The sequence below is a fragment of the Mastigoproctus giganteus genome, chromosome 6 (genome assembly GCF_048544385.1).
Source record: "Mastigoproctus giganteus isolate SK-2022 chromosome 6, ASM4854438v1, whole genome shotgun sequence".
NCBI lineage: Eukaryota > Metazoa > Arthropoda > Arachnida > Uropygi > Thelyphonidae > Mastigoproctus > Mastigoproctus giganteus.
Genome location: NC_143580.1, coordinates 207,821,075 through 207,842,614, shown reverse-complemented (window position 1 = coordinate 207,842,614; position 21,540 = coordinate 207,821,075). Strand labels below are relative to the sequence as shown.

Genomic DNA, 21,540 nt, shown 5'->3' with positions numbered 1-21,540 from the left:
GTTTTCATAAAAAAAATATAATATTATTCTGCTCAATTATATACCATTGGTTTATTCGTAATCTTTACAATTCATGGGATGACTGAAACTGATCATATCACTTCACTCTACAAATTCAAAGTTACCTAATCTTTCAGAAAAATTCTCAAAACACTTACATATATAAAGTAAGTACCCTAACCTTTTAACAAACACAGTTACAATACAGGACAAACTACCCAATAACTAGTAAAAATAGCAAGTGCACTATACTACACATCCCAAGTCATTAATACTGCTTACAAATATCAGATAAGTAAACTTACCCATCAATAAGCAGTCCGGATTTTTTTCATTTAATGTTGTAAATACACTTATACCAGCCTGAATGTGGTGCATTTAGCTAAATATCAATAAATATCCTAATGATACATTACCAACAGTCATATAATACAAGGAAAAATGTGTTTAAGCAGCTATAAGAGACGAGTAAGGGTTGTAAAAAGCTAAAAACATTAAGTTTAATTTGTTTGTTTGTTATTTGGTTTTTTAGGAACATTATCAACTAAGGCCATATTTCTCCGGGGATATGCAGTGGTCATTCCCTGACCTTTCCACATCCTCCGTATTTGGTGGTCACAGGCTCGAACCCCGGTCTAATCAAGAAGTATGTGCTATGCACTGCTGCTCCTGCCCACCTGGCTACGGAGGCACCAAGTTTAACTTGTCTATACAGTAATGCCGGGAGTATTTTAAATAAATTAAAGGAATTTGAGCTTTTGATTATGTCAAATAATGCTGTTACAATAGGATTAATAGAGAAAAGTGCCATCTAGAGATAAAAGCATGAAGAATTTCATCCTTTATCTTTTGTATTGAATATAGGGTGTTCGGGCAAAATAAAAAAAAGGGAAGGTTAAAGGGGGAAGGGGTAATGTTTTTATCAAGAGTTCCATAAGAGTGACCAGACTGTACCCAGAGTCAGATCAAATTCAGATGGATGTTGAGTCTGTGTGGTTCAAGACAACGTGCACTAAAGGGAGGATAATAGCTGGGGTATGTAACAAACCAAAAAAATTATCAGAATATTGCAAAATCTCTATAGGCAACTTGAACCTGCTTCAAGAAAAGGTTTTTAAGCCATCTGGATGACTTACTATCAGAGAAAGTATAAGGAGTTCTAATATCCTCAACTGGATTTCACCAAAGATCCAAACTATTCAAAATTTCACAGTGCAGGAACCAGTAGCACACAGTGACCACAACACACAAAATGGGTAGTGTCCAAAGAAATTTCTGTGGTAAAAGGGAGTGCTTCAATATCAAAAGAGAAGAATATGGTGGTATTTCTTTTGTTTATTAACTAAACAAAAAAAAAAAAAAAAAAAACATGTACCAGATAAGAGTTAATTATGGGAAATATTGCAAAAGAGAGATGACCAGAGAGGTTAAGGGTTTAATTGAGCTAAAGAAAAACATGGGACAATTACAGATTATCGCTAGATACTGATTTACAAAGTGTGGCTATTAAATAATGGGACTGTTGCAATAAAATAAATATAACAAATTCTTTCACACCATACAAGTTATCCTCTTCAAAATAATTGCCTTGGGCTTGCACACACTGTTCCATATATTTCTTCCAAGCACAGAACTGGAGTTCCTGAATGTCTTCAATGGACTAAAAATGGATTCCCTTAAGTATGCCGAGCCTGCGTTCACGCACAAGGATTTGTTTTTTGGCCAGAAATTGGAGGAAAGAGAGTGCACTGTGCTAGAGCACTGTTTTGACGAGGCATCCACCCATCCTTCTACAATTCAAGAGGCGCCTCCGTAGCCAGGTGGGAAGGAGCAGCAGTGCATAGCACACGCTTCTTGATTAGACCGGGGTTCGAGCCCGTCACCACCAAATACAGAAGATGTGGAAAGGTTAGGGAATGACCACCGCATATCCAGGAGCAATATGGTCTTAGTTGCTAATGCTCCTAAAAACCAAATAACAAACAAACAATTCAAGTCTCTTCCTTCGAATTTTTAACGTACAGCCTTGTCAGAACTTCATTATAATATGTTTGACTGACAGTCTGATTTGGTGGGACATATTCAACCATAATAATTCCTTTAATATCAAAGAAAACAAGAAGCATAGTTTTCATTTTTGATATCTTGCTTTTATTTATTTTTTTTGTCTCGGGGATTGTTTTGTTTTCCAGTACATTGATCTTTAAGTCTCTGGGTTGTACTGGAACAGTAACTTTCACCACAAGTAATTATAGTACTAAGAAACTCTGGACCTTTTTCAAAACACCTTCACAAGTTTGAAGTCTTCTCATTCTTTGATCTTCATTCAAAATTTTTGGCAGCACCTTGGAACACACTTTTCTCATGCCTAAATTTCCAGTTAAATTTGTCTAACAGTTTCTTTGTCCATATTGAATTCTGATGCAACCATTAGAATGCTTAAACGATGATCACTTCTAATCAATGTCCTTATCCAGTCCACATTTTCATCAGTTTTCAAGAATACAGAACAGCCTGATCATTCATCGTCTTCCACATTCTCTCCTCCTCCTAAAAATCTTTTATTCCATTCAAACATGCAAACTCTTGACATAGTATCTTCCCTATAAACTTGATGTAACAACTCATAACTTCTACTTCGTATTTTCTTTAGTTCTGTTAAAAATGAGGTTGATTCATTGTTCATTTCTTTTATCTGTCATTTTTCCAGTAAACTATAAAAACACAAGGTAATGAAAACCTGTCTTACTGCAAAGCAAATGAGTGTGTTGGAATATGACTTGGCAGACAACCAGGGAAAGGTTCAAAGTCAACTGCTGTGTCTACACGTGGGGTCTGAGTTTTATAAGTGTATATGTAACAAAACCACTGAGGGACGGGATAAGATGAGCGAAAGTTAAATGCAAGAAATCAACTAACAAAGAGTAAAAAAAAAGTTCTTTTCATGCAGGAATACAAAAAAGAAGAGTGAATCAGATAGGCCCCCTTATTTGACCAAACTGGACGTCAGAGAAAGTCAAGCAGAAGTAGCAAATGAGTTGACTAGATACTTTGTAACAATCTTTAATGGTTAAAAGACCAAAACGGTTTTAGGGCTAAAAGCCACAGACTACAGAAAGTTCACTAATCAAACAAGTGCATTGCATCATGTTAGTTTGTAGTAAATCACCGAAGTAAGTGAAATGGCATCATTTTTGTTATATCACATAGTGATGTTGTTGTATCACATATTGTTGCCTTCACAACAGGTTGCCTTGATATTGTACTACCTCAAATAATTCTTCACCAATGCTTCACCAGTGGAAAGGACTAATTTTACTTATTCTCGGCAGATAACCCAGACAGCACCATTTCAAGGCTTTTTGGCCTCTCACTGGTGGGTGGGTAGGTACCCTGGTGTCACAATAAGTGACAACCTAGTTATGAAGTATAACTCCACAATGTGAGAGATGCCAGATGATGTGCAACAGTATAGATTAAAGAGGTTTTAGGGCTAAGAGCCTCAAACTACAGAAAATTCACTAATAGAACAAGTTAGTGCATTGCAGCATGTTAGTTCATAGTAATCACAGAAGTAGGTGAAATGGCATCGTGAAATGTCTTCTCCACTGGTGAAGCATTGCATTCGAAGTAGTACAATTTCACTCATTGTGAAGGCATTCACAATATGAGATATAACAAAAACAATGCCATTTCACCTACTTCGGTGATTTAATACAATCCAAACTAACATGATGCAATGCACTAACTCAGCATTTTTCAAACTTTGAGCCCACACCTCCCTTGACCTGTAAAATTTTCCAGGCGCCTCCCTTGAAGTAAAACATCCATAATTATGCAATTTCTAGTTCTCCAGCAAAACTAGAGTTTCTCCTATTGTGTGTGGTTTTTTATATTTCGCGATTCTGTAAGAAACTTGGTACGACGCTAGCAATGCATTTGATGGAACAAAAACTATTTTTTTGAACGTTTGCTTTTGTTTATTAAACTATCTAATTTTCTTTGAAAAACTTCTATGGGCTTACCAACGTATTCAGAATGCATAGTTTTAAGGTGCCATTTTAATTTGCCTGGTCTCATACTATCTGCAGCCAAAACTTTCATACAAAACAAACACATTGGTTTTTCCAAGCCATCTATAATAACACTTATCAATCCTAATGATAAATAGGATGAATCATATTTTCTTGTCTTGGGAGTTCTACCTCCTTGTTCCCTGTAAAGGAGTAAAGGTAGCTGGGTATTCCCACTACCTTTACTTGTATCAGCATCAGTATATTCATTATTAGTGGATTTTCTCTTGTAACCAGTCAAAAATTTATCCATTTATTTATAAAATTTATAAATTTATATTCTTAAAATTTATAAATTTATATTCTTAAAAAATACAACTTCTAAATTACTAACGATTATTATCAGTAAGTAATCACACCAAAAACAATAAAAAACACAATCGCACACCGCTGAAACCATATTTTCAACCATGCAGCTAAGGCTATACTATGCAATCTACCTATACAGGGTTATTCAAAATGAAGTCCGGGGTTTCAAACAATTCCTGTACACACATGAGCAAACATAGGAAGAAAGAAATATTTCCAGAATGCAAGTATAGTAATGAAGTTTTTTTACATACCTCATAAATGTTCAATATGAGAGCCTTTAGTGATCCGGCAGACATCAACTCGGAAAAGGAATTCTTCCCACACACAGCTTAGTAAGTCAGGAGTGATGCTGTCAATGGTTTTGGTGATCCGATCTTTCAGTTCTGGTATAGTCGCAGGTAAGGGAGGAACAAAAACGTTATCCTTTATGAAACCCCACAGGAAGAAATCGCATGGCATTAGGTCGGGAGACCGAGGCGGCCAGGATTCGATCTGCTGATCTGCAGCACTCCCACGTTCGATCCATCGCTGTGGTAAATGGCGGTTTAAAAAATTCCGGACTATGTGATGGAAGTGACATGGGGCACCATCTTGCTGTAGGATGAAGTTCGCACTATCGTCCTGTGGTTGGGGTAGAAGCCATAAGCGTAATAAATCCAGATAAATCTCCCCAGTTACAATCTTTTTACAAAAGAAAAATGGACCGTAAACTTTTCTTTAAGATATGGCACAAAAGGCATTTACTTTTGGAGAGTACCGCTCATGTTCCACATGTGTATGCAGATTTGACGTCCCCCAAAATCGCACATTCTGCTTATTCACTTTCCCCGACAAATGGAAGGTCGATTCATCAGAAAAAAAATCACTCTGTCAGCAAACATGTCATCTTGTTCCATGCGGCTCTGCAGTGCAGTGCAGAAGTTACTCCTCGCGCACAGATCATCTGGTTTCAAAGACTGCAACAGAGTCAGACGATATGGTTTCATTAGTAATCGCTTCCTCAAAACACGCCAAACTGTAGTTTGTGGGATGTGAAGTTCTTTGCTTGCCCTTGTAGTGGATTTCCTTGGGCTCTTTAGAAAAGTTTCCCTAATGCGTTCCACATTAGCATCTAATACGGGCAAGCGACCGGGACTTTTTCCCTTGCACAGACATCCTGTCTCCTTAAACTGCGTATACCATTGTTTAATTGTCTTGTCCGTCGGCAGATCTTTCTTAAATTTTGTCCGAAAGTGGCATTGCACAACGGCAACAGATTTACTTACATGAAACTCCAACATAGTAAAAGCTTTCTCATTACATTCCGAAGCCATGTCGCAACAGAGCAGAACTGCTTCACAGGCAAATGAACGACTGCACGGCAGTAAGCGTCCAACGCCATCTGGTGGTTACCGTGCAGCATACCGAACATCACGAGCGTGGGAACGAAACTTGAGATATTATGCATTCTCTCGAGATGGCTACAAATGATTATGACACACGTGCTTTCCCAAAAAAAAAAATTCTGAAACCCCAGACTTCAATTTGAATAACCCTGTATATGTAATACATAGTACGAATATATTACATTATATCATAACAATCATAATTCATTAATCCATTTCGGCAAAATATAATTTTTTTTTTCCAAATAAATGTTTATCTCTGTTTATATCGAAGTTAGAGTGAGATAGGCGGCGGTAAATGCTTTAAAAAATAGGTTATAAAATTTAATGTTACATTATGAAAGTTTATTTATATGTATATATTTTTTTATTTACATATGTTATGTTATGAAAATTACATTTCTGTTAAACTTTTCGTGTCTCCTTTTGCACTAGTTCACGCCTCCCAGTTTGCATTTTTTTTGATTTGGTAATTGTTGGCGCATCGGCTTCTGTGGCCATATTGCACCTCCCAAGGTTTTTGCAGTACTTTGATCCAAGCCCGAGGCGGGAATCGAACCCGCGACCTTTGGGTTGCCGGGCAGGTACTTTACCCACTCGGCTAGCCCGGTCGGCTCCCAGTTTGGAAATCGCTGCACTAACTCATTTGAATATTGAATTATTTTCTGTAGTCAGACACTTTTAGCTCTAAAATCTTTTTAATCTATACTGTTGCACACCATCTGGCATCTCTCATATTGTGGACTTATACTTCATAACTGGGTTGTCCTGTCCCGTACTGTAACACCAGGGTACCTACCCACCCACCGATGAGAGGCCAAAAAGCCTTGTAGAGCCAAGCTACTTATTCGAAGTAGTACAATATCAGGGCAACTTGTTCTGAAGGCATTCACAATATGAGATATAACAAAAACGATACCATTTCACCTACTTCAGTGATTTACTACAAACTAACATGATGCAATACATTAACTTGTTTGATTAGTTAAAAGACCATTTAAACCACAAGGGATCAGTGACAAGAAGTCAAGCTGCTGTAAATTAAGTGACATATCTATTTCAGAGAAGAAATTATGGGAAAAAACTACTGAAGATATGTAAAGATAAAGCTCCAGGAGAGGATGACACACATCCTGTTATATATGAAAAAAAAAAAAAGGCCAAACCTGTGGGCATCTTCCTGTTGAGAATGTTAATGAGACTGTCATTAGACTCTGGGACAACCAGAGTCTAATTACAGTCATTAACATCTCCCCAATCAACAAAAGAGGTGTGAAAGATATGCTGGGCAACTATAGAGCAGGAAGTTTAACTTCATCTGTGGGAAACATCATGGAGTCTATGGTTAAGGATATGATACGGGACAGTCAAGCAGATAAAGATATCATTCTATCATGATATGAATGATCCTTAATGGATCAAAATACAAGTTCATAAGGGGATATCTTGTCTGACCAATCTAGTTAATTATTATGACGAAGTTATAAAGCAGTTGGATGCAAGAAACAACTACCATTATTTACCTTGACTTCAGTAAAAAAAAATTTTGATACAGTTCTCCATGAAATAGTATTACATAAACTGGAGTAAATTTAGATTATTGGTAAGATCCTTCACTAGATCATAGCTAGCTAAAAGATAGAAGACAGTCATAAATGTACATTCCTCAGGGTGCACCAGTGTAGCAAATGGTGCCCCTCAGAGATAAGTGTTGGAGTGACTTCTGTTTCTTATCTTCTTTAATAACATTGATGAGGGAATGTTAAAGTGTGTTAATGATTTGATTTGAAGGTGGGAAGGATAATTAGGAAGGATAATAGTTAATTTTGAAGCAAAATTAACTATTTTGCTTCAAAATGACAGATTGGTTGCATGATTGCCTGAAAACTGGCCACAACTTTAATGCTTCTAAATGCAAGGCTTTGCAAATAGGAAACAGAAATGCAGGAGTTATTTGCAAATTATGAAGGATGGAGTTAAAAGTGATTCGGGACAAAATACTTAAGGTATTAAGGGTAAGTTGCTACAATGGATAAAAGGATGGTTCAGTGGGTGAAGACAGAGGGTGGTAATTAATGGGTGCTGCTCTTCGTGGACTAATGTTATTAGTGGAATCCCACGGGGTTCAGTCCTCTGTTGTTCTGTATATTTATCAATGATATTGATGAAGGTATATCAGGCTTAGTGTCGAAGTTTGCAGATGATACAAAGGATGGCAGGGTTGTTAATGACAGTAATGGCAGTGTGCTACTGCAACAGGATCTACATAATTATTTGGGCAGATGGGCTAAGAAGTGGCAACTGAAGTTTAACCTTGACAAATGCAAAGTACTGCATATGGGTAGAAGTAACCCCAGAGAAATGTACCAACTGTGTGGTACTACACTTAAGGTGGTAGAAAATGAAAAAGGCCTGGAAGTAATTGTGCAGTCAGATATGAAGTTTTCTGAGCAATGCAGACAGGCTGCCAGGGGAGGTCATGGGGTTTTGTCAATGATATATAGGAATTTTGCTAGCAGGGAAAAAGGAGGTGATTGTCCCTCTGTATAAGGCAATGGTCAGGCCATGCCTTGAGTACTGCATACAGGTCTGGAGGCCTCATTTTAGGAAGGATGTAGATTTGCTTGAGTGTGTACAGAGAAAGGCAACAAGATTGGTGAGGGGAATGAAGGGATCCTCTTACCAAGAGAGGCTTAAGTTCTGCAAATTGCAGTGGCTGGAGACTAGGCACCTGCATGGTGATCTGATTGAGGTGTATAAGGCCTTGAATGGGTTGAGCACGCTGAATTCTGATGGGATCCTTCCACTTCAGATTACTAACCTAAGGGGGCATAAATTCAAATTAAGAAAAGAGATGTAGAATAGATGTGCGGAAATTTGCCTTTAGCCTGCGGATGGTTAATTGCTGGAACAAACTTCCATCTGTCGTGGAAATTGATAGGTTAAATAAATTTATGGAGGAACTGGACAGGCATTTGGAGGGAATGGTGTGATTTTTTTTTGGCTGATGCTGCACAAGCTCATACACTTGCTTTCTTGCATCACATGCCACTACTATTACTACTACTTAAGGGGGGGTTACATTGCGGTCAGACATATTCCACAACCTAAGCAAGTGACTAAGCAGGCATAATGTGTCCTGTCTATGATATATAGGTCCTTTGCAATTAGAGTAAAGGATGTCACTGTGTTTATATAAGACAATGATGAGACCAAATTTAGAATGTTATGTTTAGGTCTAGAGGCTACACGTGAAGAAAAGACAGAAGTATCTGGTTACCATCCTTTAAATCCTTCTAGAAAGGGTTTAAAAAAAAAACAAAAAAAAAACAACCAGACTGGTGGGAGAGATGCTAACTGATGTCCATAATAAGAACAGTTCAAGAAGGTGAAAACTGTGAAGTTTAGCAACTATACATTTTGTGTGTGGGGGGGGGGGGGCGGCTGACAGAGGTATATAATGCTCTAAAGGGAATCAGCAAAATGAACAAGGGATTGATGTTTTCACTGGTAGAAGAGAGAAGAACCAGGGACACAAATACAAAATTTTGGTGAGTAATAGAAGGCTGGATCTCATGAAGTTTACTTTTTGGCAGCACTTTGTAGAGGTTGAGAGTTCAATAAAGGAGACTCATTTCCTCCCATTACCTTTTTTTAGCAGATACAGGAAAAGTCTGCTTCCTTATATCATTTATCTATTATAATACCAATATTAAGTATGAGATGAGAGAATATAGACTGAATTTTAATCATTAAGCAAATGTATGGTTATAAATGGATTTATGGTTATAAACTCAAAAAACAAAAAAAATTTTTCTTTTCTGAGTTTATAACCATAAATCCAGCAGTTATCCTTTTGTCCCAAAAAATTAGGAGGGGCACATGAGAAAGTGTTCATAGAGAATTCATTCCCACATGACAAACCTTCAATCAACAACACTACTTGGAGGTCCTCAGGCATTTGAGGTAGGATGTAAAGGGGAAATATCCAGAAGAGTCACACCAATCACATCACACTGAACAATGTATACAGTTTTTGACCCTGATTCCCTGCAGTATCATCTTGTCCTCTAAAATAAAACTACACCTAAAAAGATAGATTTGACGATGCTAATGAGTTTCAGCAGTGGTTTAAATGCAGTACTTAAGTGTATTAATTTTGAATGAGGACACAATGCCAACATAAATAACTTAAGCATTAGAACAGTTATCATCAAAAGGCACAAAAGGTTATGTACATGCTAATACTAATGATATCAAGAATGGGTGACTGGATTATTTACTTTGCAGGGGTGGGGAATTTCTGTTTTTTTTTTTTAAGAGCACAGGGATTACAAGGCTTTCTGAAGATCCTCAATGGTGAAGCAAATATGTGGGCTGTGTTAGCTTTAAACAAACACACATATATTTGACTATTGTTAAGAACATAGAAAAATAAATTTGAGGAATTCGAAGTACAGGTTAAGTCAACAGATTAGCATTAGTAGAGGCATTTGATGCAAGAAAGCAAGCTTATGCAGCATCAGCCAAAAAAAAAAGCCACTTCCACTTCACCCCTCTGTTCGTTCAAAATAACTGTCCAGCTGAGCCTTAAACTTATTTAGGCTATCAACCTCCACCACAAGGGATGGAAGTCTGTTCCACCAACCAACCACCCGCTGGCTAAAGGCAAATTTCCGCACGTCTATCCTACATCTGTCTTTCCTCAATTTGAATTTATGCCCTCTCAGGTGATTTTTCTGAGCTAGAGGAAGAATCCCATCAGCATTGAGCATGCTTAAACCATTCAAGGCTTTATACACCTCTATCAGATCACCTCGCTGGTGCCTAGTCTCCAGACACTGTAATTTGCAAAACTTAAGCCTTTCTTCGTAAGAGCACCCCTTTGTTCCATTCACTAATCTTGTTGCCCTTCTCTGTACTCGTTCCAGCAGCTCTACATCCTTCTTGAATGTTTGAATTCTTTGAATGCTTCCCATTTTGAATTTGCTGTTGGTAACATCATCAGTTGGTCCCACTGTATAGAATTTAAATACAGTCTCAGTCCATCGTAGTCGCCTTTACGAAAGCAATAACCCTTCCCTTTACCCCTAATGGTAGTTACCTCTTTGAGTAAATCCCACTTCAGCACACTGCTCACTGCCACCTACTGGTTCCTTTATCTGAAGTTTCTTAATGCATGAAGAATCACTACTGATAATCAAATCAAGAGTATTACTCCCTCTAGTTGCCTCCCAAACATGCTGATGTAGAAAACAATCATCCAATAAATCCACAAAAGCCTTGCTAGTGTGTGAGTGACCAGCCCCCAAATGTGGACATTATAAGGATTATCAGAAACAGTGCCACTCAAAGGGAATGCTGAATTTGATATATGGTACAAAACGGAGAGGACAGAAGGGGAGGGTTGGTTTTTGCTAAGAAGTACACAGATTATATGGCAACACTCAACATTACATTGACAGAGTAACAATAGATCATTCAGTGTTACACTAGTAACTACAGTTCCTAGAGTACCACTGAATCAGTCTGATGTGACACTGAGAAAACAAAAATTAGATTAGGAGTATGTTATAGGCCAAATGGCTGTGTGAGCATAATGAAGTACTACATACAGAAATAGCATAGGTCAGCAAATTAAAATGTCTTATCTTGGAGAATTTTAACTTTCAAGATACTGACCGAAACTTGTAGATTGGTCACTTGCACATGGTTGAACATTTTGGATTTAATGGATGACTTCTATAACAGCATGTTAGAGAGGCAACAAGTGATCTGATAATCAGCAGTAACTTCGTGCATTAAGAACCTTCAGGTAAAGGAACATTAGGTGGCAATGGTCATAGTATATTGGAATTTTGGAATTTTGCATTTTCAAAAGGCAACTACAATGCTCTTGCAATTTTTATATTCTTTTCTGGGACCAACTGTTGTCAACAGCTAAAAATACTAAATGGGAAGTGACCACAGAAACTAGCAAGTTATTTTACATCAACTGAGACATAATATTCAAGGTTCAGACCTAAACAGATAACAGATGAGCTGATGGAACATATGGCATACTAGATATGAATGGTATGGCTACTGATGATCCCATTCAGGTAGCTGACAAACTGAATAAGTATTTTGCATCTACATTTACATGTAAAGACATATTTATGGATGGGGATATCAAAAGTATAATTCTAACTTAGAGCTAAATGATATAGCTTGTGATAACTGAGAGGAAAGTGTAAAAGAAACTGCAGAAGCTGAATTGAACTGAAAAGAAATTGAAGCTAACAAGACATCCATGATAAAATCTATCCAATTATATTAAAGAAGCGAAAGAGAAAAGGAAATGTTCAGCCATAATTATGAGAGCATCCTTGGATTCTGGGGAGCTCCCTACAGATGTACACGCATATCTCCTTTTCACAAAGAGAGAGAGATCAAAAGGTGAAGTGCATAATTACAGACTTAAAAAGTTTGACTTCTGGAATAAGAAAAATAATGAACAAGGAAAGATCTACCACTTAGTCCTCCCTAGTGACAGAGAGTGTTTGTTATTTGGTTTTTAGGAGCATTAGCAACTAAGGCCATATTGCTCCAGGATATGTGGTGGTCATTCCCTGACCTTTCCGCATCCTCCGTATTTGGTGGTGACGGGCTCGAACCCCGGTCTAATCAAGAAGCGTCTGCTACGCACTGCTGCTCCTTCCCACCTGGCTACGGAGGTGCCATGACAGAGAGGGATGGCATTTCTCTGTGTGAGATGGACACCACTCCTTGGTGGTCACCTCCAGTATACTAGGAGCAATGTTTCAGACTATGCACAAGGGAATATATCTAGAGTTGCTAAAGTCTCACCATTGTTAAGGTGCAGGCAGAGGATTTAGTTGTTGAAAAACAACAGGACTTCATCAAAATTTGGTACGCTTGAAAGGTAACAACCCACAGCTGTCATACCTGGAAAGAATGTCATTGACAAGTCTCAGGGATCATTTTGCCACTACCAATACTAAAATTTCTATTAATGAGGTCACTGGTGGAAAATGTCTAAATTACCAGTACAAACTAAATGTTATCTGTCAGAGTTATTTTTTTGTTTCATATCTAAAATAAACTGCATACAGCCACACAGCATTCTTGCCAACAAAAAATTCAAATTTACAGTCAGAAAAATTACAACAGTCATAATATATTAATTAACATAATTGTGTTTATATGATACAGTAGAGATTTTTTCAGACTTGCCACAGAGTGTTACAGTCAAACACAGCTCGATTTTTTCTTGTTATAATGCATGTTTTCAACTCCCATCTAAGTGAATGTAGAGGTTTCATTGCTTCATGCGAGTGAAAGGCACTGATTTTATCATAATTTCTGAAATTTTTAAAATGTCATATTCGGATACAGGTAAATTCTGGAGTGCAAACATTGAATTTTTCTAATGTTTAGAGAAATCTAATTCTGAAACACTCAAAGTGCACCAATAATAGATGATTCTTCTTCTAAAGCGGTTGGATGGCATTAGATTCAAAGATGGAAAAGAAAGTTTTTGTAGACACTGACAATGAACCAGGGATGGAATAACTGCAGATGGCCTTGGCAGCTGCCAACAATTTTGGCCTCTCAATTTTTTTTTCAGTGGTAGCATGCTACAAATGCTGTTGGCCTGATGCTGATTGACACCTAGCTGCTAGGGCCAGTCTATCCCTAATAAGAACAAATGTGTAACTGTTGTTAAACTTTCAGAAGCAGTCACATGATTTTAACATGTATCAGATTGCTCAGCATATAGTGCATCAGATGCTTATAGATGATCAACATAATGAATGAATAACAATTTGCAGCAATCTTATAACATCATCTGATAATTCATTGGAGCTAAAGTCCATTACTGATAAGGATGAAACCGGGCATTTTCTCTACAACCCACAATCAAAACATGAATCATTTACTTGGAAATTTTCATTCAGCTCAATAAGAAAAAGTGATGTTAGAATTTTATTTTGATTATTGTGGTACTGTCCACTATGAATTCTGTTCCTCGAGGTACCAATGTGAATAAAGATACATGCATGTGCCAGTTACGAGGCAATTTGGTGAAACATCCAGATCAGTGGGCAGCAAAAGATTAGAAGCTGTCACAGCATTTGTTGTGCAACAAAAGCTCACTATATACAATGTTGTGTTACCAAATTCCCTTTACTTGCCTGTCTTCTCATTGCGCAATTTTTTTTTTTCTTTTCCCGAAAATGAAATGCAAACCACCTCGCTTTCTCAGCAAACAAGAGGTTATTGATATACAGCCAGAAAGTTACAGCAAAAGTGCACTGCTGATCAAGTGAATACTTGTTGAATGGCTATGCCTAGGTTTAGTTACATTTCATACAGGTCTGAAAATTTTTGGTACTGCTCATTAGTTCATTGTAAACTCAATTATCCAAGGTGAAAATGAACTAAACTCTGCAGATGTTATTGTTTGGACATGAATGTGCTCTGAGAGGAATTAGTGGACCTTCCTTCCCAATGGAAAGTTTAGATCTGATGAAGCGAAGTGCAAGAGTGCCCTAGCACACACAATAGAGTGGACCATAGTTCAAGTCACATGACTGCTAAATATGGTTGAAATTATGAATTGTAAATTCTTCTGACTTAATGGTTGGGAAGGAGTATAATTCTTTTTTTTTATTATTATTTTTTTTATTTCAGATAACACCGTAGTTAACACTTAAGATTTTACTTATCCTCTCAAAGTGGGAAATTCTAAGTAATATTTTGTCAAACAAGTGGAGAGGCTGCTCGGTCACCCCGAAAGACTTTTTCTGTGGGGCTATTTAAAAGACCATGTCTATTATAGAAAACTTAAAAACAAAACTGTTCATGTGTTATGTTTAAAAGTATTGCAAAAATGTGACAAAAAAAAAAAAAAAAGATTTCTTTTTGTGTACCGAGGCTAAACAGCACCATTTGAAGGTTCACATACTTTTCTATATGAACATAATTGGTTTGTTAAATAAGTTTACCCTGAATTTTGACACACCTTGTAGTTTTTAGGATTACTATGTATATCTTTAATTAATAAATCAATGTCCTAATTGGCCTTACTAGTTATGGCTCCATGGTACATGGAAAAGGTGAAGTGAAAAGTAATGAGGTTTGTTATTGGCAGAGAGATGGTAAGTGAGTGAGTGTGCATGACTGGTTTTGCAGGAATTTTATCAAATTATTTAATTAAGGGCTTGTAACTTAAATATCTGAGTAAACTAAATAATGGGAAATATTTTTATTTTGTAGGTGATGCAAACTGCAGATAAGTTAAGGAAGGTTGAAGGGGAGATATAAAAATCTTGCCTGCATTTTTGGTTTATTTATTTATTTATTTGGGAGAAGTCATGTTCATATCAGTATAATAATGCCCCATGTCACAAAGCACAATCGGTACAATATTGGTCTAAAGAGAAAAATGTGCCAAACTTACAGTTTCCCTTCAGAATGTTTAGGAACTCAGAGCAAGACTTAATTCAAGCACGGAACTAGCTGCAGCCACATGGGAGGAGTTAATCCAGATTTTAATCTCCACATACCAAAAACTTGTATAAAGTATCCCTAGAGTTACTGATGTCATTAAAGCACTGATATTAATGTATATGTACTATTTTTTTAAAATTTAGTATCCTAATATACGTTAGAAGATTGTGCAGTATGCCAGTTCACACACTGCACAATACCATATCAGGCAGTACCTTCAAAATACCTTCAATTTATAAATTGAAGGTACTGGTACAGAGTAAGGTTAGCAACCAGTAGCCTGGGTGTGGCATGTAAGTCTTTTCTGTGCAGGCTGCAAAGTGCTTGATCATTAAGTTTTGAATTAAATGCTGCCTGTCAACAAATTCTGATAAACCAAAAAATGCAAAGTGTAAAGATACACATAACCAGAAAAAGATCATGGCAGTTGGCATATGTATGTATAGTTCCTAATAGTATTGTGCAGCAGATATATATTCATTGCTTCCACTTTAAAGTTAGCTTTGTTTAGCAAAATTATATGCCCAAATACAACTGATATCATGAAAGATCAAATAAAGTGTAACAATTATATGGAATAATAAAAAATGTATCTATGCACTTTTTTTTAATTTACTGGTCGTGTTAAGAAGTGGAGATAGAATGTAGCTCATTATTGCTGTCAAAAGGATGGTGAACCAACCGTGGCATGGAAGAACACCCTCTATGATAGCATGCATTGATTGGACCATCTGGTACCCAATAAATAACAAACAAACAAACAAACCAAGTTTGTTTGTTTGTTTGTTATTTGGTTTTTAGGAGCATTAGCAACTAAGGCCATATTGCTCCAGGATATGCGGTGGTCATTCCCTGACCTTTCCGCATCCTCCGTATTTGGTGGTGACGGACTCAAACCCCGGTCTAATCAAGAAGCGTGTGCTACGTGCTGCTGCTCTTTCCCACCTGGCTATGGAGGCACCTGGTACCCAAGTGCCACGAGATTCAGTCATTCCTCTTATAGAGTGGGGTATCCAAAACTCCTTTAAGAATAGATTTATCCTTGTTAGGAAGTAATAGTTCTATTTATACAAAAGATTGAAATGTCAGTATTGCCCATTTAACAGGAGTGATTTAACGTTTTCTGTTTGGTAGAAAAGTTTAAGAAACAGAAGACTGAAAAGGTTTATACTGATATTACAGTCAACCAAAGAAAAGTCAACATTAACACCTGATTAATGAAATGACGAAGTTCATATATCCTGTTATACAAAAAGAGGCAGGTATTTTAAAACTGCATAGATGAACAACTATATGTTATACTGTAAGTGTGTGTATATTTTTATACAGTTAATTTGATATGGTGTAAATAAATCAAAGTAACTGTAATACTTAGTTTCTCCACATATCTATGCCAGATATGCTATGAGTAACTTGATTAAAGTTGCTGTTAAAAAGAAATAGATCTTTAGAGCCTGAGACATCTTTGGCAATATTCAGCAATTACTTTTAAATTATTCATGACAGATTATTATCTAAAAAGATGCAGGGAATAGCCACAAATGATGCCAAAATTTAAGTTTAGTTTATGCATGAACATATGAAAATACAAATTATTCTCTAGCAGGTATGTAAAAAAAAGTCACAAATGTGCACATCACTGCACTGTATAGCATCCACTATTTTTGGGGAGTAATAAAATGCAAGAAATAGTTTGAAAAAGAATAAATGGTATCTTTAGTAACAACAGTCTTATCCAAAAAAAAAAAAAAAAAAAAATTTACTGCCCAACTACCTCACTTCGAACACAACATTCAGAACATTATGGAGCAAAAGAAACTGAAACAAAAGCAAAAAACTCTAGAGGAAATTTAAACACAGAAATAACCTTGTTAACCTCACTTTCTCTGAAACTCAGTCCTGTCTTATATCTCATTAAAAGAAAGAAAGAAAAAAAAAAAAAAAAAGGTAAATTAAAAAATTTATCTATGCTCAACCTTAAATAATATCTAGATTTCTATACTTGGAATAATCTTAACATTTGACTTTCTTTGGCGTGAGTCCCCCATCCTCTATAACTTCCTTGGTATAAAAATAAAATTCACCCATAATGTTCATTTCCTTTAATTATTTGTTGCCACATAACTGAGTTGTTACCACCTTAGAATACTGTTCCAAAGAGTCAGAGGTTCTTATCTGAAAGGTACCGACTGCCCCTCAGATGTAGGAACCTCTCAGACTCATTGATGCCTCTTAAACCTATTTGAAAATAATCAATTCTGTTCAAAGGAAATGGTCAAGGACTACTCCCCACCTTAAAAATTCCTGCCGCATGTTACACAATATTTTCCTGCACACCTTTTGTACAGAAATTTTCCCAGGTAATTGTTTATTTAAACAGCATCTATAATTCTAACAAGTTCTTCAAGCCAATTAAAGTGTGTGATAACCATCCATTAAATGAACTACAAACTTTAATGAATCTCTTCATTTACCTTTCTACTTCCATTCTTTGAAACAAATCTTCCTTCTCATGTATTCCTAATAAGTATAACTTGTTGAAATCAAGTCCAGTATCAAAAATTTTTTCTCTCCCCTAAAACCTAAACTCATCCACAGGTGTTAGTACTAAATACTCAAAAATTTGTGTTAGGAATTATTTTAATATCTGTAATCAAGAGGTTTTTTTATACACTATATACACAGTTAACAAAACAAAAAAGACAAATAAAAATTGCTTACCGACTGATCAATTATCCTTTTGCCATATATCAGGTACTCGTGCTTTGCCTCTTCATCACTGGGAATGATCCGCTTTCGGACTGAAACATTACTCAGTCCACCACCGCCCATGGGTACCCAGCCCCCTGACGAGTCATCCCTGGTCATGACCTGGGCTCGGACACGAACCAGGTAATTCCCACTATAATAAACAAAAACAAATAATTAGAAAGTGTGAGAATCATTACAGGTAAATTTTACTACTAAAAGTAATTTAAAAACCGATAAATAACAACTAATGGGGGAAAGGGCCTAAAAGTACCTGTCATGGTAAAACTAAATATAGAAATTTTTAGCTATCTAGTTCCCATGGGCCTTCAGATATTCAAAATAAATGAATTCTGGACGTTTGAGTTACACTTAGGATTCAGGCACAACTATCAATTAATAAAACAATCATCAAAATAAAGCAAAAATCAAACATACTGAATGTTGTTTCTTCGATAAAAAAAAACAGACCCAGAAATCAAAACCCATTCAGAATATATTAGTGGTTTCTAATAAAACAAAGTATTAGTGGCTTACAAAAAAAAAAAAGGCCCAGGTGTGCTAAATGTGAATACTCTAAAGAGAAACTTTCAAAACCATGTTGAAAAAAAACAAATATTAATTTCCAATGGGAAAGATCACTGAGCACTAAAAAATAATAAATAAAATATCCATTAGTGACACCAATAAGAATTTTAGTATTCTTTTGTAATGATTCTGCCCTTTCACTCTGTATCAAAATTTGAAATATCGTCATAGGAGAGCATACAGCAAGTATGCTCTCAGTGTTAGTGTACTAAACTAATTGGCCAAAAAAATTAGAAACCTTCAGTATCTAGAAGGACCACCTTTTGCCCAAATTACAGCTCGTACATGTTGCGGTGTAGATTCCACTAGGTGAGAGGGAGTCTAGCTCCAGATTCGACCATTCTTCCATCACACCCTAGACATTCTCAATCTGATTCAAATCGCAAGAATTAGTTTAATGTTTTTGGCCAGTGAATGTAGATTCCTAATGCACCTGGTTATGTAAGTGAAATCTACAGGTGGAAAAATACTGAAATCCACATGTTCATCCATGTAAAATTTTTCTGCACAACTGTTCAAGGGGATTACTTCAAGAGGGTACACTGATACATATTTAATTTATTTAAAGGCATTTGCAATTTACATAAAGTTATTTGTAGCTTTTTTAAAATTATAATGTAAAATATCAAGAATGGCATTATCAAGTGCACAGTTTAAAAACAGCCAGTACTTGGAGCACCATACCAGGCCACCTGTATATAAATGGATTAATTCCTGGCTGTAGAACTCGCAACCAGCAAAACTGGATTTAGTTATCCACATCACAAAAAAGAGGATAGGAGGGGGCAAGAAAGAATTAGTGTCATTTGTCGGTAGCAATACAAATAGTCATAACTAATTTGGATAATTATATATTAAATTTAAAAATTAACAGCATTGTACTTTTTAAATTTAAAAAATGACACATCTCTCACCCAATTTCAATCTTTGGCTAGTCCAGTGACACAGACAAATTTTGGCCATCAAGGTTTAAGCTTGTGCTCATTAAAGACAACATTAATCCAAACTGTTAACATTATTTTATACAAATATCATTACCCAAAAAAAAGGTGAATCCGCTATTTGTCTAACACTGGGCACAACCATGAGAGCTGGCTGTTATTAGCAAAAGCATGCCAATCTGTGAATAATGTACAAGAGTCCAAGTGAGAAGCTGAGAAGTTTATGAAAGAAAAGTTTCTAATTAAATTCATAACAAAGGTTATGACAAATATCAGCTTCTCTTTTTATACAATGCTATTTCTATAAAATGATAGCAATTTAGAACTGTGAATAATAGCATCATCTACAATGTGAGAATTAGCCCATGTTTAAAGAGGAACTGAACAAAAGACAGGTACCATTTGAATTATTTAAATGCTTTCATTGAAGTATAACTCAAATCTTTACTTTGCTGTGTAGGCCCAGTATTAGAGTTAAAGGTGTATATAACTTTTTGTAACATGTTTAATTGGAAGTTTTTCTTTTTTTTGTGCACGAGTAGGCTGCTTGTGTGGACATATCATTTGCAGGCCCACATTTTTTCAGAAGCTACCTGTTATATGATGAGAGTATGGATTCACCTATTTAGGCAATGCTATTTGTGTAAAATGATATTAGATTTAGGTTGGTTTGTGAATAATGGTGCTGGATCTAAAGTTAGTTCTAGCCATGATGGACAAATCAATCATCAAGCACCCCCTGCCTCTCAATCTGTCTCACAGTGAAAAGACCAAAGTGTCACCTAGATGGAAAGTGAATGCAGCTGTGTAAAATTTTTAAATTAATTAAATGCCTTCATTGAAATATAACTTAGTAGTGACTTTTATTTGTATTAAACTAATATACCTGACTTTTCAGGTAAAAACTTCTAATTCAAAATAGAGGGGAATGACAGATGTTCTACTCCACTCCAGTGTTTCTTAGTTTCAAAGAAGACGGGATTTTTAGTTGACAACTGAGATGCACCAGGAATAACTTCATGTTTAATTCTGTTAATTTAATTTTTTCAATTAGGTTTTTCTGAATTAGATTTTAGTCAGCTTTAATCTCTTCAGCTGTGACTTAATTCACTATGTACCTTATGTGGACTTTATTATTATTATTTTTTGGCTGATTTTTCAAATGTATATATGGGGGAAGTATATAAGTGGCTCTGTGCAATTAGAGGAAGAACAATCCTTTTTGTGACTGCAGATAGGCTAAGTTCTCATTGTATTTTTTTAAAATGAAAACTCCAAACATGAATGGCATTAATATTAGAAGTGGCAAGTGATGCAAGAAAGCAAGTATACAGCATCAGAAACAAAACAAAACACTTTCCACACCAGGTGTCCATTCCCTTGAAAAGTTTTTACACTCTAATTTATTTAAACTACCACTTCCACAACACCAGATGGAAGTTAGTTTCAACAATCAACTACCCACTGGCCAAAGGAAAATTTCTGCAAATCTACAGACACCATCAGCATTTAGCTTACTCAATCCATTCAAAGCCTTAAATATCTCAATCAGATCTCATCACAGGTGCCTAGCCTCCATACACTGCAATTTGCAAAACTGAAACTTTTCCTGGTAAGTGCACCCCTTTCCCCACACCTCAATTTTGTTGCTCTTCTCTGCACCCATTTCAATAGATCCATATTCTTCCTAAAATAAGATTTCCAGACCTGTATGCAGTACTCAAGATGTAGCTTAATCATTGCCTTATACAATGGTCTAATCACCTCCTTATCCCTGTTGGCAAAATTCCTGTATATCATTCAGAAAACTCCATGAGTTGTCCTAACAGCTCATCTGAACAATTCACCCTACACAGGTGAATTTTTCTGAGTGCACAATTACCCCAGGTCTTTTTCATTCTCTGATACTCTATATTACTTAGTATCATATATGCGTTAAAGGTTGAGAAGAGAGAAAATACTTTTTGACATTGGACA

General features: G+C 36.2%; 1 protein-coding gene across 1 annotated transcript in view; it reads right to left on the bottom strand.

The window, feature by feature from the left end:
- Nucleotides 1-21,540, bottom strand: part of LOC150084910 (sprouty-related, EVH1 domain-containing protein 2-like) — a 139,290-nt gene that overhangs the window by 82,600 nt on the left and 35,150 nt on the right. The window contains exon 2 of the mRNA XM_090375636.1: nt 18,008-18,188. Within this exon, the coding sequence (XP_090231762.1) occupies nt 18,008-18,188 (181 nt within the window). The remainder of the gene's footprint in view (nt 1-18,007; nt 18,189-21,540) is intronic.